Below are 23,435 nucleotides of genomic sequence, written 5' to 3' on the forward strand. Positions count from 1 at the left end.
AGGCCGTGAAAATGTTCACTAAATTATTAGCAGCTAGCAACGTGATGGTTGTGGCAGTGAAGTTGCAAACAGCGCAAAGTATACATCATGTGCCGTAAACAACGCTGTCCTAATTTTGTGGCGACACGGGTCTGAAAATGATGTGGAGCATAATGATCTTGGAAGCATCTCACTGTGGTAATTCATTGTCTGTGACATTCCGAAAGGTCACAGTAAACCAGCAAAAACTCCGGGTTCAGCAACAGTGTGTAAAATAGGTGATTGTGCGCAGTGACTTCAGATACTTACGTGTGTTGTAAATGTCAGAGCAATCTCCATTTGTACTGAAAAGAAGCCCGGCTGCTTGACTGGGTGGCAGCAAGAGGTGTTTTTATTTATATGACATCCCCTTTAAAGACGCAGCTATCCAGTTTTATTTAGGAATTTTTTTTTGTGCATAAATAGCCCTGTAATGAATTTCAATATTGGGTATTTAGAATATAGGACAAGATGGTGAATGTCCCTTGTACATTTGAAGGTCTCCTGCACAATTTAGCTTAACAACTACCAGTAGATGTTAGCAGGTGTTAGTGGCCACCAGCGGATGTGAGGGACGTAACCTCAGTTGTGCACCTTAGCGTCATAGTGTTTTGGCCTTGTTATCAACGATACAGGCCAAACCTGAGAGTACGCTGAGGCTAAAGGTAAATCTGGCTACTGGCTTGTATGGCAGTACTATGAAAACCATGTGGCCCACTCAGTGGATCAGACACCATTACCTCTATGCCTTTTCAAACTAAACGCTTTCCCATTATAGAACATAGGACAAGAGGGAGAATATCCTTTGTACGTTCTACCGCACTAATTGATACCTACCGCCAATTGATGTTATCGGGCAAATTAAGTTGAAAATACAACTGATACATTCAAACTTGCATTTTCTTACACAATTGTTGTCAAATTAACAATGCTGCTTCAGGGTAGGTGGCACAGTGGTGTAATAGTTAGCACAGCCGCCTCGCAGCAAGATGGTTTGAAGTTTGGCCAGTGGTCTTTTTGTTCTCCCCGTGTTTGTGTGGGTTTAGATTAATTGGAGACCCTGAATTGACCATAGGTGTGAATGCTTGTTCGTCTCTGTATGTCCGCCCTGCATTCACCGGCGACCTGTCCAGGGTGAACCTCACCTCTCACCCAATGACACCTGTGATTGGCTCCAGCCCGCCTGCCAACCTTAAAAGGATAAGCTGTAAAGATATCATTGAGGCGAACAGCAGGAACCACAGGAACAGTGAGACTCGGGCGAGACGCTGAGCTGAAAACCTGCCAATCACACCTGTAAGGCCAACGGACCTTTACATTTTACCGCTTGTCTTGCTTCTCAGCCCCGCAGCGCAGACTGTGGAAATGCTCTTAGACGTCAAAATTACTGATTTCCCAAAATTCTCCAAAGTGCCTCGTGTGATTTTATTCACGTATAAAAAAAAAAAGAAAACCCTCAGAAGTGGCAGTGTCAATACTTAACAAGCAATTAAAGATGTCGCACAAACTCCTAATGCTATTGAAACACGTTTTTAAAAAAAAATCTTTCTCCTGTGTTTTTTTTTTATCATGCTTGCGAACACAGTGGGGTACAAATGCCCGGGCCACAAGAGACGTGATCTGTATGTGATGAAGTGAATGAGTGGGAGAGTTGTGTGTGGGCATGTGGGCATGTGTGCGTGTGTGCTTATCCTGTGCAACCTACGCTATGACTCGCTTATCCAGGGGATTTTGAGCACAAGGAGTAGGATGATTCAAACGCTGGGAGACCACTTGTGGCCCGTACCTGGCTTTGCAAATCACACCAACGCACGCGGCTTCATCTTTCAATCAAAAGGCGGCTCAGCGAGGTTTATGATAATAGAATCAACGTGATTTATTCAGCCAATTCAGATTTTTGATTCTTGTGTGTGTGGTGAAGTATTTATTAGATTTTTTTTTTTCTTTTCCATAATGAGCCAGTTGTTCGTGTTACTTTCCTGGTTCTTTGGCTTTCTGGGGCAGCAAGTACAAGGAGAACGTTATGAGTCAAGCCCTCTACAAGCTGCTGTGAGGCAAATCATATGTCTCGTTTTAAGTGATGTTCAGCTGATCCTTGTTTCACTCTGGGCTATTGGGCTTTGCTTAATTTGTTGCTGAATAGTTTATGAGGTTTGTCATGTATGGGGCAGGGACAGCCTATACTGCTGCAGGCTATGATGTTTTTAGCTTTTTAATGAGTGAATCAAATAACGACTCTGGAATTAGAACCAGTAGTCAGATAACCGGTTCAGCTCTGGTTCATATGGTCTGCAGGGGTTGTATGGTCAGAAAACATTAGAGACCTCTTACTTTCCATGTTTTAAACATGCAGCTCTGCTTTAAAGTGCACTGCAGCATCATTACATAAATTAATTTTTTTCAAGATAAGTTTTTCTAAAAAAGGAAATTCTTTAAAACTGAACAGAACTGAACTAACAGGGGAGGAAGGGCAGGCAATATTGCTAGGTAATCCACATCTAAAAGAAGTCAGATCCTGGTCAGGGAGGGTTACTGGCTCAGTGAAGCATGTGCAGCTGTACAGAGGAGCTCTTCCCCTCATGCACAAGCACGAGCACGAAAGGGGCTTTTTCAATTCTCGCTCTTTTCCCTGCAGCACTTTACCTCACTGTCTGGGTTTCAGCAGCCAAATACAAAGATCAAACAAAATAGAGACTTAATGCAGTGCTGAATAATTCTTTATTTATTTTTTGTATTTTTTGAAAGACACACTATCTTGAGGGAGCCCTGCAGAAGAATTTGAACACAGCGATGTGTTTTGCACTCCTTATACCACATCCAGTGGCACAGCTCATTCTGCACACGTTCGGAGGATCCCAGCACACGGTGTTCCTCTGGTTCCGCTGCTCCATCTTCTTTTCTTTTTCCCCTCTTTGTCTCTCGAAGTCTATCGCTCCCGGGGCAAAGTCAGCCTCCATGGGTGCTTCGTTACTCTGTGATATGATGTAGTATTTCCACAACATTTTGAACCTTATGTGTCCAATAGAGTAAACAGCAAAGACTGAATGAAAATGAGTCCAGTGTTGTATAAGGGTTGTAAGTGTCCTGCTAAGTGCAATGGGTCACCTTGGTTACTGCAGATTCCAGCAGAAGATCATGAAGGCAAGGGCAAGCTCAGGTGGGAAACCAGGTGTTAGGTGTTATTTTATTTATGTTTTCATTCACTTGATAGCAGGTTATACACTCTGAAACCACAGTGCTTCACTTTTTGAACTATTCATGCCTCACGCGTTGTAAAGATGTTGACTTATGCGTACGCATGCCGACAGTAATAGATATATTTGTAGGCAGAAAAGGTGTCGAGCTGAGACAAACATCGAGCACCTCCATAAGCTTGTTGTGGCCCGAGGCTGTGTCCTAGTAGCACGGAGCGAGGAGGGGAACAGCGAAAGCTTTTTTTGTGAGATATTTTTGGTTGCAGTTCATGAAAGATTTAGTGGTCACTCAGTTTGTACAACGCCACGGAGGAGAATCCAAAGTGTGCGAAGTGTCCTGCATGTATATTTAAACGAGTGCGTTTGGGTTTTTGACCTCCAGTTTTTTTGTTGAATGACGCAGCTTGTTGTTAGGATTTGATCTATATGTGTTCATACTGAGGTTTTGTTTTCATTTCATGCCCAAAACACAAGAAAGAGGTCAGGAGAAAAAAATCTGCAAAATTCCTCTCCGCCTCTCTTCCACCCCCTGGCCTGGAGTGATACATCAGCTCCTACATCTTCCTCCTCTTCCTCCTCTTCCTCCTCCTCCTCCTCCGCCTCCTGTCCATCCTCATCAGCCACAGGCTTTTCACTGCACAATGCAATATTGTTGAGCATTCAGCACACAACAGCGGTACATAAAACGAGAGAGGAAATAGACACAGAGAATATTTGAGTAATCTAATTTTTCTACTTAAGACAATACACTTTGAAATACATGTTAATGAGGCGGGGGGGGAATGCTCATAGGTTGTTTTTGTTTTTCATATTTCCAATTCACACACTGCCTTTGAGCTTTGTTTGTAAATCAGAACATCAACAAATTTTCTGCGTCTGAGGAGATTAGAGGAGCGACCTGAAGCCGGCGATATTGAAGAAAACAACACAAAGGAAGGAGAGGAGGACTCCCATAGCAACTGTCAGTAACAGTAAACCACCAGTAGCATCTGGCTGGTTGCTGGTGTCGTCGTACACACACAACAGCCAGAGAAGACTGAGACGGGCTCGGTCAAAGGAGGATTTTACCTCAGATGACTGTTGCTCGGTTTTGCTTGTGTAGTAGCCGGCGTGTGAAAACCCACAAAGCTATAGATGTTGCTTCAAATATTTTCTGGTCTGCAGGCCGGCCTCACTCAGATCAAAACTTTTGAAAGGTTTTTGGTCTTAAGAGGTTCAAAAGCTCAGCTCTTCAAATGAACAGACATGGCATTAGAACCCAAAGCAGAAACACCAAACACTGGGTTGTCCAGTAAGAAAATAAAGGACGTTTAACTCATGTATCCTTAATAGGCTGCAGTTTACCACCATCGACAGTAGGTGAACCCTACACTATATTATTGATGGTGATACTGTGCCTGTTATGAAAGGCAAAAAGTTTTCTTATGTAAATCGAAATAGTCACTTTGTCGCAGCACACTCTGCATTATTTATTTGCTGTTTATTTGTTGTACTTTTGTTGTTGAAATATTCAGATTGAAAAATATTTAGTAAAACTGTGAGGAACGTATTTTGACATTTTCAGAAATAAGCTTATGGTCTCTTTATTTAGCCAAGAAGTAAGATAAGAGGACAAACATCATTTTCATGTTTATACACAATGATTGTACTGTTTGTAGCTGGCTCACTTAGCTTAGCACAATGACTGAAAACAGGGGGAAACAGTTAGCTTGGTTCTGTACAAAGGTTAAAAGTAAAACACCTGTCTGCTTGCTTCTCTGCACCTAAATATAAGTCACTCAAAACTCCATCTTCTGAGTACATCTGTCCATCTGAGTCTGACATCTATCCAAATATCCCACTGTATCACATAGGCTTTGTACTGATCAAACAAAATACATATAACATGTTTATTTAGTTACACTTTGACACAGTCAGGCTCACTACCCCAGTCTTTGTGCTAAGCTAAGCTAACTGGCTGTGAGCTCATGTTTACTGTACAGACATCAGTGTGGCATCAATCGTCTCATCTGCCTTCCTGCAAGAGAACATATATTGTTAGTTTGCAGGAACACATAAGAAGTAGCATCCTATGAATGTGTGTAATTTTGTGCATCTTAATTGAATTTATGTGGACTTAGGTGGTTTGCTAGTTATGTATGGTTCCCTGATATCCCACAGTTTTCCTCTATTACAATTTAATCTTTGTTTGTGTACCATGGTTATTTATGTTCTCAATAGTAATCATCATTATTTTACGATCATTATGAACACCCATAATTGCAGTCACTGCCCATGCTGTGCCTTTAATAGTCTGACATCAAATATCAGCATTTAAATGTGAAGAAGTCGATTTCATCCAGATGTTCACGTTCCAAAATAACATCATCGAGGTCATGAGACGAGCAAACAAAGCCTCTGTGGGCCTTCCTTCTCGGCCCTGCTCCACATTTATACACTGAAGGCTGGTTTTGCTTTGTCAGCCATTTCCCTGTGATGAAATGATGCATCTTGTCACGTCAGACAAGCCTCTGCTGTTTACGGGTAATTCCATCCATCCATTATCTATAACGCTTATCCTTTGAGGGTCGTGGGGACATTTGGAGAGAAGCAGGGTACGCCCCTTGATAGGGCGCAAGCGTATCGCAGTGTATTTGGTCAAATGTCTCAAAACAAAAGGAAACATCTGATGTGCATGTCAGCAGTTTAATCGGACACATTAGGTCATCAGAGCCATGTAGTTGTCTCATACTCAAAACCGACAATAAAAAGCAATGAGCCTTGTTTATCTACTGAATTAGTATGATGGTTTTGGTCTGACCATCAAGCGCATGTGGCAGTTGGAGTTTGAAAAGAAACACATTTCCGAGTAAATCTGATTTCCTTTGAGGCGAACCAGCTGTGATTTAATGGAGTCCCTGTTAGTAGCTGCAGATATTCTCCAAGTGCAAGCTCTTATATTTCACTTTGATGCCCATTTCCCCCTTTTACACATGATAAAATCTTAATCTACTGCAAACACATAAATCTGAGGTTTGTGCTAAATATTTGCCTTGCTGATTTCACACAGCAGCTAAAGTTAGATACAGCTGACACTAAAAAATATTTAAAAAGTAGGGGTCCATGTAATTTCTAGAGATGTTGCTCAGTAGATCATGATAATGTTAGCAACAGGGTCACGTGGTTACTATTGATACAGATGCTTCCGTCACTTCAGAGGTTCAGGTCCCTACAAATGCAGCGGCCCCAAAGTTTAACCCCCGGGTTCAGTACGTATGACGAGACTGACATCCTGCTTTGTGCATATTCAGTAGCTAAGGAAGAGATGCATGGCTGACAGTGTTGCTAGGAGACCACACACAGCGACTAGTGTGAGAGGCTTGATTTCACCTCCCTCCCCCATTCTTGTAGTCTGGCTGCCTTTCACTGTTTTTCTCTCCTCTCCTCCTCGCACTTGCCTCCATTTGCTTATTCCCGTCATTCTCATATTCCCAGCTTCGATATTCCCTCAGCCTGTCTCCAGTCTGTTTTCAGCCAGATCCTGTGTATCTCCATCCTGGTTGATCCCTTTATGACTCTATTTACTACTTCCCCCCTTTTTTCTCCTGTGCCCCCTTCTGTCTCATTTTCCTCAGCCTGAATTCCTCCTTCACTCTAGCTGTGTTCTCAAGCTGCTCGTTCCTCCCCTGAACCTTTTCCTCCGTCCTTGTACGCTGCTTCCCCTCTGCCTCTCTCCTCCCTGTTGCTGAGCTGCAGCGGTGTGTCTGTTTGGAGCGCGCTGACTGTGGTGTGTTATATAGCTGCATGGTTGAGATATGATTCTGAAAAGTGGTTCAACAGAAATGGCTCTGATTTTAGGGAGAAACTGAATAAACCCAGGCATAGGGCAGTATCTTGTGTTTTCAAAACAAAGAAACTACATCACTAACCAGAATTGCACTCAGTAGAGCACATACCTGCACCAAGGGCCAACAATCCCCTTATATTCAATCAAGCTGCACCAAATTTCACACACTCATAGATATAAGTTCCCTAAATGTACCGGATTTTCCACCCATGAATTATTCTCAGGGAAAACTCTGGGGAAAAATACTACCCGAATCCAAAATTGAATGGGTTCTTCCCTGACCCATATCACATCCTTCCAACAAGTTTTGTGGAAAATCCGATAAGTGTTTTTTGTGTAATCCTGCTTAGAATACAAACATGCAAACCAATAAACAAACGGGCTACGGTGAAAACATAACCTCTTTGGCAGAGGTAATAAAGTGAGCTGTAAACATCGGTTCATGCACAAAATCCTATTTCCTACTGACCTTACTTCTAAGTTTGATTGAAGTAATACTCTAACAGATTTGAGTAGATTGTTAGTCCGAGGGCTGGATTTGCAGAAGATGATCTTTAAAGAACAACATTTTCAGCTCTATCTGCCCCTTAAATCGAATTGTTGTTTTCTTTACTCTAAAATGGGCCCTTTATATTTAAATAGTTTATATTTACATTGGGAGCGGTTCCTCTCAACGGAGGCCACCCTGTTTTCTTTTTACAGTAGCCCAGACTGGACAAACTAAACACCTTTTGTGTTTTTATGACAACTGGAGGCTACCACAGGTTCTCTTTCATGTTTGGAAGGGGAGTGGTGATGTGAGGGATATTCCGCTGCAACATGCACCCTCACCACTAGATGTCACTAAAGTCTTCAAACTGAACCTTTAAAGTCACTCAATCATATATTCACTTATAAACATCAGTCTCCTAAACATGCCTGATCTTTTCCATCAAGAATCCATGAAATGTTGAAAAACGCCCATTTCTCACAATGTTAAAGAAACTTGAAAAAAAACTAATCCTGGATCTGCCTTCTGATCCAGACCCGCACCAAATTTTAATGGCTTCCTTTCTCATCCATACTGCATCCTTCTACAAGGTTTTGTGGGAGTTCATCAAGTAGTTTTTGTGTAATCTTGCTAATAGACAAACCAACAATGGGGAAAACAAAGGAAGGTTTGGCATTCATTAAAATATGTTGTTTTAAATAACATTGTTTGTGGATGTCGACAAGGGTTAATATACCCCAAAGTAATTACCTCTGCCAAGGACGTTGTGTTTTTAACCCGTCTGTTTGTTTTGTTGTAATTTGTTTTATTGTAAGAAATATTACACAAGAAATACCAGATGCATTATCACGAGATGATGGTGGAAGGATGAGCCATGGTCAGAGAAGAAACCTAACATTGTGCGACAGGGCGTTTTTCAATATTTTCACTGTTTGCCCAAAGGATAAATCATGGATCTTGATTTTAAAAAATGAAGGGAAAATATATATAATATAGTATCTGCTCTAATGACTGCTATTCTAGTTAAATATGTATTATGAATGTGTAGAAATATTGCCCCCTACATGAAGGCCAGGTCAGTGCTGTGCTGGGATGTTTCCCTCCACTCTGCAGCGTTACTGCCTCGCTCACAGTGAGGCGCAGCACTACAGGACCCCACTCGCTGAGGTGGAGGCTGGAGGGCAGAGGGCTGCAGCACAAAGTGTCCCAGAAGTGTTAAATTCAGACACTTACACACAGTGTATGGTGGAACGCTATGCTTCTTTTCTCACGGACAAATGTTGTTTGATGTTTTTTTCAAATTTGGGGTTGAAAATGATCTAAAATCTCTATCATCAGTTAATCACACTCTAATTAGCTGTTGAGCATTTGCAATTACTGCCTCACACCACGCGTGTATGCATGTGTTTAGTGTGTATGGGGGGGATTTGAGTGTGTGTGTGTGATCTGTTTGCTTATGTGCATGAATGAGTAGTCTACAGCGCTGCATACAGATTCAGTTATACGAATCATGCTCCATCTGCCTCCTGGTTCTAATGAGGAGTTGAAGCAACTCCTGACCCTACAGATGCTCCTGGAACAACTCCTTAAATGCTCTGAATCTATTCGGGATTGAGAGCGACTCTAGGGAACACTTTAGATCACAGCCAACTTGTACTGATGTGCTCGATGTTTTGTGTGTCTGTAAAAAAGGATGTTTGTAGCCCAGTTTGAGACGAGCCTGTCTGCAGTTGTAAGACGGAGATCTCCCGCTCCTTTCAGCCCAGCTAATTGCACACCAGCCCACTGCATGTAATGCGGCAATTGCAGGGCTGCCTGCTCAGCTGCCTGATCCTAGGAACCCAAATCAAAGCTCCCGTTAACAAAATCGCAACCTACAGTCGCAGCTCCCTAACCTAATTAACATTGAGTCAGCAAGCATGGCGGCGGCCGTGGTCGAGGTTGTGGCCGGGGCTGCGATGATACAAGAATAGCAGTGACCACGCTGACACACGGGATGACACGCTGAGCCGTGACAAAAGAATCACACACAGCTACACAGCTCAACATGCTGCCTGGCCCAGGAGACGGTGCCTGATGCTATCAATGTGTTCTCGTTTTTTATGTGTCCTCAATAGTGAAACATGCATGAGATTTATAATGATAGTAAACAGGCTGTGTAGTTGGAGGTTTAAGTGGTTCTGAATATGCACAGAATTAGAAAAGCTTTTATAGCTATATTGCTTGAAAATGTCAATGTTGTGTATTTGTATTCATATTTCATGCTGCTTTTATCCTGAGACATGAATGCTTTTAGAGCTCATTAACCTGGACTTGCATGCAGTTCCATTGTAACATGTTGTGAATGCAAGCTAATGATTTCAAAATATAAATATCAAAACGTTTACACATTTTACTTTGGATATTTCTTTTACTTTTCTTTGAGACGGAAAACATGACCGTTAATGTTGCAAACACAACATTTGAAGCTTGACTTAATGCATCTCATGAGAGTGACTGCTTCACTTTTGTTCACCAGCAATTCTGTTAAGTTCAAAACAAACTGATGCCAGAAGCAGCGATGATAATGCTCCAGTGTCCACTACCAAAACAAAACTAACATTCAAACTCTGTTTCTCTTTATGAGGGGGGGGGGGGGGGGGACCTCTGTAAACACGCATCAGCTGACAGCTGTGCTTTTCTCAGCCAATTGCATCGCGCACTCACATTCTCCACCACAAAAATACTGTACTCTCAGATATCTGCCCCACAACAAGCCTGACTTCTCATGGGGTGAGCGTGAGTAGGAAGTTGTTCATGCGCTACATATGACAAACCACATTACCGTCTGGCTAGCAGACAGGCTTAGCTAGGCCATCCCAGGGCCTGCAGCCAGTGACGCTCTGCAGCTGAGTTACCATGCTTACTCAAATATTCATAACTGGATAATGAAAGAATAAATAGTTTTCATGTGATACACTCGAGGTAAGCGTAAACAAAACTGTGCCCTCCATCATCATGCATCACCTTGTCTCCACTCTGAAGGCTGCCAGTTGGAGTAATGGGCAGCGCTGTTTGTTATGACACAGAGAGAATGATAAGCTATGACTCCCCGAAAGTTCGGCCAGTTCTTCAGGGGTTGTTTGGGTTTCATGGTGCAACTGTCAATGTTGTCTGCTGCAAGAAGCCCCGGGAAGCAGAACATGTTTTTCAATGATTAATGAGCTGAAACATTGCCCTTGTTTCTTCTTGTTTAGGTGAGTTGGGCCATACATCCCCTTCTCCAGAGTCTTCTTCTATACCATGAGCTCTGGCTCAGCCCAGGATGTGGCAGTCGAGCATTTCCTGCGTGACATAGAGAGGCGAAGCAAGCGGCTACACTGCGCTGTGATCGGATGCGAGGAGGAGCGACCCCGCAGCGACATGAACCTGCTGTATCGTAAGAGCCGTTTGGACTGGAGGCAGAGGGACCAAGAGGGAAGCAAAAAGAGGTGAGGAGGATCAGCTCACAGGGGCTCTGCATATATGGGATTACATTAGGGTTCAGTTCAGTGGGGATATAAACCTCTTAGCCGCCATGAATGAGTTTAATTTCAAAATCTTCATTCCGAACACAGTTCATGAAGTCAGAGGGGTTCGTCTGAAGAGTCGTGGGCAAATTTGCATAACAGCAGTTCATAATGAAGTTAATATGTTCTGCAGATGAGATAAACTATTTTAATGCCAGCCGAAGTGTCAGAGGGCACAAAGGAGCCAAAACCACTGAAAAATGAGGAATTAAATAGAGCTGTTGCCTCATTCGTCTCACTGCAAATGTGATTATTTTTTTATTAAATAATGTCATCAGAGGGTCTGATGAGTTCACCTATTTACACTTCAATGGTTTTCGAGAGGAATTTAAAAAAGACACACACCCCCCAAAGTTCCTTTACGATTCTGTGGGAACTGATGATTTCCAACAGAAAGGGAGTGAATTAAAAAACCAGGCCTATAATGAGTTTTCAATGAATATGTAGGAACAATAGGAAGAGCAGTCATTGAAGCTCAGCTTGAAAGCAGTGGTAGAAAGTACATCTACTCAGATCTTGTACTTGTACTTTACTTGAGTTGTTCATATTTATGCCACTATAATAATGAATATTTTCTGTCGCTATAGATAATATTTCTTTTAAAGTAAGCTTTTACTTTTTTAGAACTTAACCAGTGGCTCCCAATTCTGCTTTGTGGCCTATGAATTGTTAGCAGATCCACCAAATATAGAATTCCTCTTTAAACTTCTCAAATGGGTTTATTTCTATTTTTAGATAAAAACACCACCTCTTGCTGTGTAGGCTATTTAATGTATTTATTTATTGTAACCTAGTAGTATTTTTACTTCAGTAGGAAGAAGATTTATTATTTTTGAAGAAATAAAAAGAAAAGTATTTTAGTATTTTTAAAGAAATGTATTATTTTTTAAAGAAATTGTACTTTTAGCTTAACTCATCTGAACAGTTAATTTATTGTGTTTTATTGTGTTATTGTTTTGGTGGATGTCTGTCAGTGCATGTCTGTATCTTCTTTTTATCTTCTTTTTATCTTCATTCCCTGAACCAAAGTGCCTTAGGGATTGGTACAGTTGTATTGTAACAAAATAAAATGATCCAATATTTCCCATAAAAAGCAAAGATTACACAAAAGAAAAATCAATTCAAATGTTTGTAGTAGAACTTGCCCTCCCCATTAATCCAACCCCTTGTGACCATTCTGAGGGGAACTGAACCACTGGACTAAACTGCTTAACAACTACTGACATTGACCAACCGGAACAATAACGTGCTCCTCGTTTTTTTTTACTATGTATACTTTGTAACAGTCAAACAAGTTGTCAGCAACATAACCTCCTCCCAGAGTATCTTGTAGAAAAGTGTGTGTGTGCCCTGAATGTGTTTGGGGGACAGAGATGCACTGTTCAAAAGTGAGTCGCCTATAATTCACCTAATTCTACGCTGTGTGTGGGGCTGTTTGTGCCACCGAGGAGAGGGAGAACATCAAGGACAACAATTCAGCTTGTTTTGAAACGTGTTCCAGTGCTTTCTGACTCACAGCTGTAATTGGAGGCCCCTCGTGTTGGCAGCTGAGATCAATGTCGTGGCAGCATCAAGCCAGTGGAGGTGTAGGGCAGTGAGTGGGACAGCGGGACACGATGAGCGGTGCAAGCAGAGCCGAGTGGGGCCCGAGTGGCAGAGGTGAGAGGCAGGACATGACCGGTGATGATTGCGAACAGAGCCGGGTCAGGGATGAAGCCGCACAGGGGACGAAAGGATTGAAACCAAATGGACTCGAGGCAGGACCAGGAGCGAGGGAGGTGAGGAGGGGGCCATGGAAGCAGTATGAAGGGCATCGGTACACAGTTTGAGATGTGAGGTGCTCAGGAGAAAAATCCCACATTTAAAGCATTGGATAGGTGAGTTATGAGAGTTTTAAAAATAGATTGTTTCTTCTGGCACTAATACAGGAAGACAGACGATTCCCAGTAGTGGCAACTGGTGGAAGAAAACCTTGACGCAAGCTCAGGTTTTATTTATTCTTGCACATAATGATGAGACCAGTGTGAATGGACTGGTGTGTGTGTGTCTGGCAAATCCCTTTAATACGGTTCAGTAATTAATATTCAATTTGACGAAGAGGGATGAATTAAAGACAAATGACTATTCCTTTGTTTCATTTTATGCATGTAAATTGCAAAGGCATTCAGTAATGTAAATAAAATACTGATTAAATAGAAAGTAATTAAAAAACAATGAAAGTAATAAATGAAGTTGATAGATTATCATATGGGAAATAAATATCATTCGCATCACACAGTCATTTTTGTTGCAAAAGTTTTGCTATGAAGGAAACCTTTTTGGTCATTTTTAAATGTTTTTCAGTGTAATATGATAAATGGACATATTGTTAAATCTTAGTGCAGGGCCAAGGAAATAATCTGCTGTCTGCTCAGTATATAGTTGTTTTTTTATTACTAGGTTAAAGAGAAGTTGTAATGTGTATTTTTTGGGAAGGAGAGAGTGTTTCTGAGTTTTTATTCATTTTTGTCAGGAATTTGTTTTAACTTTTTTTAAGAGACAATGATCAATTTCCTGAGGATTAGCACAATATACCACTTATATTATTTGACATGTGGGTAAAACTGGAATTCTATTTTGCAAGTGAGTTTGAACCCATCTGTTCAAATTTTAATATTTGTCAAGTCAAACCTTATCCCTGGCAACAGCTTGGCTGTAATAAAATCAGTCACACTAAGCCCTGTGATGTTAGCGCTGTGTAGAAGAGGGGTGCAAGAAATGTAGGAAGTGCAGCTCTATCTTCATAGTGGTTTGCATACAGACACATAATCATTTTTATAGATTTCTGGGGAATTTAATACTTAATGCAATGCACACTGGGAAGTATTGTACATGCACATAAGCAGACAGTGTTTGTAACTAACTTGGACATTCAGTCAGCCAGAGTCATGATTTTTTGTTCCATTCCAAGATTCACCTCCCTTATATCCCTTCTTTATGCATACAGTAAATACAGTAAACACATTGTATGCTTACAGTAAAACCACTGAAGATATGATATGGAATTTCTTGGATCCAAACATCTTAATCACATGTCAAAGCACTTCAAGACCTTTAAAACCTGTTCAGTTTATGTAGGAGGGTTAGGTGAGTTACAGGCATTGCAGCTGAATGTGAACGTGATCATCATCGTGTCGGCTCACTGTCATCAACAAAGAAAAACGGTCGTCACATAAATTAAAACTTTAAAGTCAATGTCCATGATTAATTCTTGATTTCCAGGCAGACAAAGTGGAGTACTGTCCTGTTATGAAAGCTTCAGGAAGTTCATATCAGTGTGCAGATCTAATGATAAAGGCTTATTTTGGTCGATGCTGTAGGGGCACCTACAACCGTGTGTCACATGCTGGTAAATAAAACCACAATCATACTATTTGAAGCATCAATAGACAAAGCTTGTGCTTCACTGCTTTGATTCAAATGTCCAAGCAGATCAGATTTCTTCTGTAATATTACAAAATAAGAATCGGATCAGTTTAAATAGAGACAACCTATAACTTCAGGCAATCAATTAGTGTCATGTATCGTGTCAGAAATGTCTGAAAAGTCCAACAGAATGAGGACAGATATGCACTCAATGTCAGCTGCTCAACCTTAACTCATCTGAAACTTTAACAACACACAACTTTACTGCTCTGATTTCCCCTTAAACCAATTTTACAGATACTCTCATTCAGCCCTTTAAAAAACATAACCTACTCTTAAACTTTGCCCCAAAAAGATCAATTAGAAATGAGACTATAGTTGCTAGAGGCAGACTTAGCTTAAGTCAATTTCCTCCATAAAAAAACAAAGAAATACCAAAGATGTTCATCAAGCGGCTACAGAGGAGCAGTTGGTACCTACATATCCAATGATGTACATTCCTCCTTACTACTGTCTGGTGCTTGTTAGGATGAATATGAAACCTTCATCAAATAGACAAAAAATAGTGTGTCCATCCATTATCTATAGCACTTATCTTTTGAGGGTTGTGTCGGGGCTGAACCCGTCCCTGCTGACATTAGGCAAGAGCTTGGCTACACCTAGGACAGGTCGCCAGTGTCTTGCTGGGCCAACACACAGAGACAAACAACCATTCACTTCTATGGTCAATTTAGAGACTCCAGTTAACCTAAGCTGCACGTCTTTGGACTGAGGCTGGAAGCCGGAGCACCCCAAAGGCAAAAATCCACACAGAAAGGCCCTGGTTGGGCAGCTGGCTCGAAAACTTTCTTGCTGTGAGGCGACAGTGCAAACCACTGCACCAATGTGGCACCTCCACCTTTGGTTTCTGCGGGAAAATAACTTCCTAATTTGGACAATTTTAAACGAAGCAAGAAAAGAGCGGAGGAAACTCCCGAGAAGTATTTTTGATCATCATGAAAGGTCATGTGACGCTCAGGGGCTTCTATAGTGAGTAATCAACACCTTCTGAATCAGCAACTCATCCTGTCATCCAAAAGTTGTCAAAGAGAAGATTGATAAAACGCCTGTATCTCTCCCTCAGTATTGTGTGCAGGACAATGTAGCTCCCAGCCAATTAATAGTTACACATACAACAACCTTATTATCACTGTTATTGTGGTATTCAACAAACGAGATGTTATTTGTGGGCTTTTGAGATGCTGTTAAGTGGATTTTGTTACTTTCAGAAAGAGCCAGGCGAACAGTTTTTCCCTCCGTTTCCAGGCTTTATGCTAAGCTAAGATAACCCACTGCTGAATCAATTTTTTTATCAAACAGACAGATTTGATAGTGGTGTGGATCTTCTTATCTAAGAAACAAAAGAATCGTATTTCTTAAAATTTCCAACCGATGTGAAGCAACAAGAAAGAGAAGTGAACAAAAGGTTGAGGGTCCAGTGCTTTTGAACAGCTGAGTGTTAGTTTGAAGAAGTTCAAACTCTTCCCTGAGAAGAAATGAGAAAAGAAACAGAGCACTTCAAGGTGCTGGAAGGAACTGCTCAGCCTCTGTTCTGGGCTAAATTTGGCCCTTTAGTATCTGTGTCGATTGTGAGGAGTCACAAGTACATCTCCACAGGCGTTCAAGGGCACAAACATTCTTATAAAGATGCAAACACTCTCTGTTGCTGCACCACACGTGTGTTCAAGACCCACACACTGTCTCACACCGGAGGGGGAAAGTAGGGGCCTCTGTGTTTACCATGATGAGCTGCCCGATTTGTTGACTGCAAATTGTTTTCTCCCCGTGCTTCACTGTATCACAGGGGATGCAACTGATCTAAAAGAGTGCTTCATGACCCATAGTCATATGGTGTCATTGTGCGCTGTGATGAATCACTTACACACAGCAATCACACATTTGGTGCTATTTAATCACACACTCTGAAACACAATTTCTCGCAGCGTCAAATGTTTAGACAGATGTGGATACGCAGATGTGTCTCTGCTGGGATGTGATCAACACAAACTTGGACCATAAATCAGACTCACAAAGCTGTAACTTCCTCCTGCATCACTGCAGTAAGTTGTTTTTTTTGATAGTATTTTCCATCTCAGAGGAAAATACTTTTTGTTTTCTCTCCTCTGACATTCTGCCTAAATACAGTGACTTCACAGTAGCCTTGTTAATGAAAAAGTCTGTTGTACGGCGACAGTAAGTGGACCCTGTCCGATCCGTGTTGGCTTAAAGGCCACAGGGACTTATTTTGTGTCTGTGTGAAGTGAAGCGGTGCATGTTTGGGTTTAGGGAACAAGGCAGGTCATCAAACCTCACATGTCAACAACCAGAACCACTGACGCTGACGCCTGAACTGTGCTCTACTTCACACTGTCAGCCACTAAGCACGTTTTATTTTATTCCAGTTTACTGGCCATGAATTTTATTTAAGTTTTCAAGTTTCAGGTTTATTCAGGTCATTCCAGCCATATCTGTAAAATACAGTGTAACGACTTTGTGTTTCTCTGGACCCGTGTGCACAACAGTTAATAGTTAGTTTAAAATCATAAAGTTCAATCAAATGCATGAGTTATAATAATTGTATTTTTGCTTGATGTTCTAGGTTTTTATGATTTTTCCATACACACATGTGCAGGACTACTCAGGTTACGGGTGCATGTGGATCTGATGATGGAATTAAATGCATGTACTTTATTATGTTTATGCTCTACAGGGAAATTACATTTCAACTGTTTCAATTTAGTGAAACACTGGAATTTTTTGTCGTATTTTCCTCTCTGTCAGTTTTATTAATTGTTGTGGGAGCTCGTGTCATTGAAGATTTCAAAGACAAACTATCAAAGAAATGAAAATCACAACTGTGCCCATGCTAACGGATTAAATGCTTGTGGCGGAAACAGACTGCAGATGTGGGTTGAGGATGTAAAGATATAAATAAGGGAATTCCAGCAGCACTGTGTGCTCAAAGAGTACTTTGTTTTTGACAGGGGAATTGATTTCCTAATTGAATGTGTTTGAAGGGGAAGCAGATGTGGAGGAATTCAGATGGAAGGATATGTGGATGCAAAAGATGGAGGAGCCTCCAGGGCTTTCCCTTTGGCCATGAAAGCCCTGCAGGCATTTCTTTATTGAAAAAGCAATGTTTCAAGTTCAACAGAGTGGAGGAGGGAGCTTGATATAAAGGTTACTACATGAATGTTTTTTTTCACTTCGCTAGAATTTCTTCATGCTTCAATATTTTTCTTTTTTCCATTCCCAACTTCATTTCCAAATTGCAGCTCCACCCAAAACGACCCCTCAGCTACCGTTGGGAAAGTCCGTGACTTGGCTTCTTTCCGCCGACACTTCCGGATGGGTTTCATGACCATGCCGGCCTCCCAGGACCTGTCCCCTCACTCCTGTGCCTCTGCCATGGCGCCGCGCTCGCAGTCCTGCCACGCCGTCGGTGCTGGGGATACGAGTCTAGACAACGACGATTACTCTGACACCCAGTCCCAGCACGGTTGCCGCTGCCCCCCAGCCAAACCCAAACGTCATCCAAGCACTCGCCTCACCTCGTCATCCGCCGACAGCAGAGGACACCCTGAGACGCCGCCACCCACTCACTCACAGACCAAACACTCCGAGAAGAAAAACGGTAAGAAATGTGTGTTCAGGTGCCTATTCTGCAGAGAAAATTATCTCTTTTCTGACTTGCTTTCTTTTTTTTAATCGTACAGTCATGAAGAAGTCTGACTCTGGAGAGATTGGAACCAAAAAGGTGCCTCCTTTAAAGCCCAAGAGAAGTCCCAGCACCCAGCTTACCTTCGACACCCTTCCTCCACGCGTGCCTCCTTCTGCCACATCCCTGCCTTTCCAGGCAACAGACTCTCAGATTCAGAGGGGAGACGGGGATGATGAGCCAGTCTATATAGAGATGGTGGGCCAGGTGTTCACCAGAGACAGCCAGACAGCCACCCCCCACCCCGTCACCCCGGTGGCCACCACACCAGATTCTGACTCGGACCAGAGTGAGGCCATCTATGAGGAGATGAAATACCCGTCGCAAGAGGACAGAGATTCCCATCGACACCTCCCTCCCAAACACGAGAAACTTAAAAACTCCAAACACTACCACGTTACCCCCTCCTCCTCCAGCAGCTCCTCCTCTTTACCGCGCCCCTCGTCTTCCTCGCCCTCGTACTCCAAACCCAAAGCTACCGTGTCGATCTCTCATTCATCTCCTCTGCCTTCCTCCGCATCCTCCACCCCCATCCCGCAGGTCCTCTCCACCAGTCCACACACGCCACGTGCTCCCACTCCTTACCTGCTGCAAGGGAGTAAATCCGAGTCAGAGACCAACACCAAGATCCCGGCGCCTTTCCCCAATCTCCTGCAGCACCGGCCCCCGCTGCTCGCCTTCCCTCAGCCTGCAGCTGCCTCTAGCGGGGTCGGGGTGCAAAACAAAGGGTCTGCCTCTGCTAAAATGGGAACTCAAACCTCCAGTGCGACCACACAAGCCAGCATCTCCTCATCAGCCTCTTCTAATCTTCCTATATCACTGTCGGGCTCCAAGGAGTCGTCGGGAGGAAGTTCCCAGCAGGATAAACACAACAGAGACTCCCAGTTGGGTCCAGCTCCTGGACTGAGAGCCAGGAGTCACTCCACGCCCCTGCCTCCTTCCTCCAAATCCACCTCCCCTTTCTCCCATCACCACCACCACCCGCACCATCGCCCCTCACACTACCATCACTATCGCAAGCCAGAGAGGGGAGACTCCCCGGCTCCCATCAAGGGCAGCTCTCAGACTTCCAACCAGGCCACCGCCCAGACCCAAACCTCAAGTACAGGCAAGGAGGGCAAGTCTGTTAGCTTCCTCTTGAAGTCCGATAAAGGAGAGAGGGATAAGGATAGGGACAGGGACAAGGATAGGGACAGGGACCGAGACAGAGACAGAGACAGGGTTAGAGACAGTCACAGGGAGAGAGACAGTCACAGGGAGAGAGACGGTCACAGGGAGAGAGACAGTCACAGGGAGAGAGACAGTCACAGGGACAGAGACAGTCACAGGGACAGAGACAGTCACAGGGAGAGAGACAGAGACAAGGAGAAAGACAAGGATAGAGATAGAGACAGGGACAGAGATAAGGAGAGAGAGAGAGAAAGGGATCGGGATAGGGACGGAGGGCCTCACTCCTTACCGATCGAATGCCTCACTGCCAGTAGCAGCCAAACATCTCAAAGCAACACCAGCTCAACCCCAACGCCGTTATCCTCATCCCAGCGTCCTCATTCTCGGCCACATCTTCGCTCTCACACGCCACACGGCCTGCCAGCGTACAAGCCCCCCTCTTCAGACAGCCCCCTGCTGTGGACCTACCCCTCTGGTGGCTTCCGGAGGCCGCCGGCTTACGAGAGCCTGAGAGGAAGCTCTCAGACGCCGTCGCTGCAGCAGCCCTTGAGTCTCACCGGCGTAGGTGAAAGGGTATCCAAGAGTAATGGAGGGTCTGGGTCCCACCATTCAAAAGTTGGCTTCATGCCATGGGACAGCAGTGCCAGCTTAACCGCGGACGAGGGGTCTTACTGGCCTATGCAGAGGAAACTGTCCTTCAGCCATGGGAGCAGAGAAACAGAGAGTAAGTCAGAGGTCATTTTGAAAACTGTCTGCAGACGCCTCATTGAAAAAAAACAGGCTTATAAAAGCTGTTCTAATTATTTGATATATTAATTCTGTTCCTCCCCTCTGTCTCAGAGGATGAAGGGCGTGCATGGAATGGAAGTGCCGATGCCTTGTTAAGGATGGATAAAGAGGAGCTGGGGCTGGGGTCTCGAGGAGGCCACTCAGGCATCCCAGTCCACTTCAGTGGCGCCACCAGCAGGGCCCTCGGTCACAGTGAGTCCTTGGCTGGTGTTGATAACAGCCTGGGATTCAGAGCCCTGCCCAGATTAGGGCTGCCTCTTCCCTGCCAGACCTTCCCCGCCTGTCGCAATGGAGGTAATGTTCATAATCTTTTACTCACGGCTTCTAACCACTACATCCTATTCAGAGAGGGAGCTACATCTGTGGATTTACATGGGCTGCCTCTGCTGCAGTGTAGATTTTAAACTGGCTTTTAACTCCAAGAATCCTCTCCTTTCCTCACTCCTCCTGTAATGAAGTTACTCTGGAATCTCTGCGTCTCTTTTTCCGCACTCATGCCTTTCTGTAGAGACAGAGAAACAAATCTTACCTTGAGAACCAGAGCAGTAACTTTCCCTAAAGCAGAGCCAGTAAAAGAGGCGTTCCATAAACAGACCCACGTCCCTGCACACACACGTACGTTCATGAGCCCTGCTCCCATTTCATGATGTTTACCTGTATTGGCCAAACCTGGAGGGAAATTCTGTCATATGGGTTTAGTGCACACACAGATTGATATTTATATTACAGGACAGCCTTCGCAAAGTGATATTACATGGATGTGTAAAGCAGGCAGTGTAACTCCCCTATATACACTGAACATTCAAATTGCTGTTTCACTCATTTACATCCATTCTGTAACTTTGGTGTTAAACTTGTTTTTACCATTTAAATCACCAGTTTATATTTTATTGTGGTTTAGTTCACTGTGGAATTGTGCATTAGGCTCATGTCCAATAAATATAATGGAAATCTGTGCAAGGGACAATATAAGATACCCAGTAGACAGATGGACATATAACTGTCAAGTAGTTAAAATAAGATGTGTGCAAACAGGGGGAAATTTATATTCCACTATTCTCACTAGCAGTCACAAAGTGTAACGTTTGTTTCTGTACAGAAGTGGGGCGGCTGGGCCGCTCCTCCTCTGCTGCTGGAGTGAGACAGGTGGGTGGAGGCGACGTCCAGAGACAGAGCAGTCTACCAGCACGAGAAGCCCTGAATCAGGTGAATATGCAGTGTAATATACAGCCTCATAACTATAGACTCTATTAACTTTATTCATGGTCGATTTGGGAGTGAACATTAATATTGTTCTCATTATTACTTTGCTTCCTGCTACAGACACTGCTCCTGCAGATCTATTTATAGCTTGTAGATATGTCCTCTGAGCAGAATAAGGCTCTGGCCTGCCTCAAAAGAATGAGAGCCGCAGAGGCACATGACATAGGCCAATATGTAACAAGTAACTGAGGCAGTGGATGAGAGAACATGCAGTGCTATGTTTTGTTGAGATGTGCTGCAGTCTTCCAGCAGTGCACTTTGCCCAGATTCTGGCTGCATAGCAAGTGCTGACGCAGTTTGAGTGTGCTGCAGAGACTGTCTGCATGCGTCTGGTTGACCCTCCCTCAACCTGTGAGATATGAAGCAACGCTGCATCCTGCTGGCTGTCCATGGCCACTGCAGTTTTTCAATTCAACATGTTAGGAATGGTTTTCACTATGTGCAGCTCTGCAGTGATCTTTCAGGTTACTTCAAATCTCTTATATTACGAAAGTCTCATGCATTCACCGTCTTGACTTCTTCGCAGATGCACGGTCTCGCCCAGCCACAAGCGCCCTGCAGTCCCAGCAGTCCAAGCGTGTCTCGGCAGCAGCAGCAGCTTCAGCTCCACCAGCAGCAGCTTCAGTTAAAGCAGCAGCTCCAGCAGCTTCAGAAACAGCACCACCTGCAGCTGCAGTTCCAGCAGCTCGCCCAGCTGGCACAGGGACAGCCTCATGTCAGCGGAGGCACCACCCAATCCACAATGCAGAGCCAGAGAGACGGCAAGCTGCTGGAAGTCATAGAGCGTAAACGCTGCCTGTGCAAAGAGATCAAGGCCCACAGGCGCCCTGACAAAAGCCTGTGCAAGCAGGACAGCATGCCCATCCTCCCTAGCTGGAGACGGACACCTGAGCCTCGTAAGACTGGCACGCCACCCTGCCAGAGGCCGCAAGCCGTCGTGTGGGACACTGCTATCTGAGGCGAAAAAGGACAGCCAAGCAAGAATGTCACAGAATACACAAAAAAGACAGATGTGCAAAAGATGAATGAACAATTAAGAAGAGATGAGTTGAAATGGGTTTGGTAAGAGGAATATTCTTGAGATGATTGGTGGTGAGATGATTGCCACAGAGGAAAGAAAGATTTTGGACGAAGTAGAAGAAATTTGCCAGCACTCTAAGTGTGTTATACAGAAAATGAGAACAGTAATAACGATTTCTGGAGACTCATTTGGAAAAACAGACAAAAAAAGGCTGATAAAAGAGGTGAAGAAAAACAGGTCTTACAATCAGATTAATTAATTTCTTACCCAGTTGATTTGTACTTGCTCTCTACTACTGTATGTACTCAGTTGTTCTAATTGCCAACGATTTTTGCCACAAAACACCAGTGCTATTGCTACAAAGTGAAGACACCAACTAAACAATAACGGGTGGGATCTACTCTGAGATTGGTGTTGCCAAATTTCCTCCTGACTACTTGAGACATGAGAATCATGTATTTTCCTCCAGCACACAGTCGTCCAAACACACTGCTCTGTGGATGAGAAAAGGCCAGACTCGTTGACAAGTTATCGAAGTGTTTCTTGAAATCGTGAATGCATATGAGATGTCTTAATAGATTGTCATTGTGGATGCAAATAATCATCACCGAGGAGTAAAAGCTACCTACTGTATCTGTTTGCATATTTGTAATGTATCTATTTACTTTCTCAACGTTTCTGCAATTTTATAGCAATATGCTCCCAGTGCTGGAGCACCATGATTAAAACTTGTGTCAACTAGCCTAACATACATATCTAAGACTTGAATAAGTCATATTTACTGTGTCATTCTCTGCATGTCACAATAGACATACAGTATTGTAAAAAAAAAAGATAATATATATATATGTGTAGAGATGATCATGTCAGACTTTTACATACAGCATTCTTCACTATGATAAAATCATGTGGTTGTACAAAAACATGTTGCTTGGGGTATCATTGTGAAAAACA

At 43.3% G+C, this 23,435-nt stretch overlaps 1 protein-coding gene across 1 annotated transcript in view; it reads left to right on the forward strand.

Annotated features, from left to right (window-relative positions):
- LOC117774918 (neuronal tyrosine-phosphorylated phosphoinositide-3-kinase adapter 1) overlaps positions 1-22,680 on the forward strand; it is a 28,748-nt gene extending 6,068 nt beyond the window's left edge. Inside the window, exons 2-7 of the mRNA XM_034607628.1 lie at positions 10,765-10,998; positions 17,796-18,154; positions 18,237-20,132; positions 20,249-20,491; positions 21,297-21,403; positions 21,987-22,680. Of these exons, the coding sequence (XP_034463519.1) occupies positions 10,811-10,998; positions 17,796-18,154; positions 18,237-20,132; positions 20,249-20,491; positions 21,297-21,403; positions 21,987-22,418 (3,225 nt within the window). The 5' untranslated portion in view covers positions 10,765-10,810 and the 3' untranslated portion in view covers positions 22,419-22,680. The remainder of the gene's footprint in view (positions 1-10,764; positions 10,999-17,795; positions 18,155-18,236; positions 20,133-20,248; positions 20,492-21,296; positions 21,404-21,986) is intronic.
- The last annotated feature ends 755 nt before the right edge of the window (positions 22,681-23,435 follow it).

Source organism: Hippoglossus hippoglossus, chromosome 14, assembly GCF_009819705.1.
Source record: "Hippoglossus hippoglossus isolate fHipHip1 chromosome 14, fHipHip1.pri, whole genome shotgun sequence".
NCBI classification, from domain to species: Eukaryota; Metazoa; Chordata; class Actinopteri; order Pleuronectiformes; family Pleuronectidae; genus Hippoglossus; species Hippoglossus hippoglossus.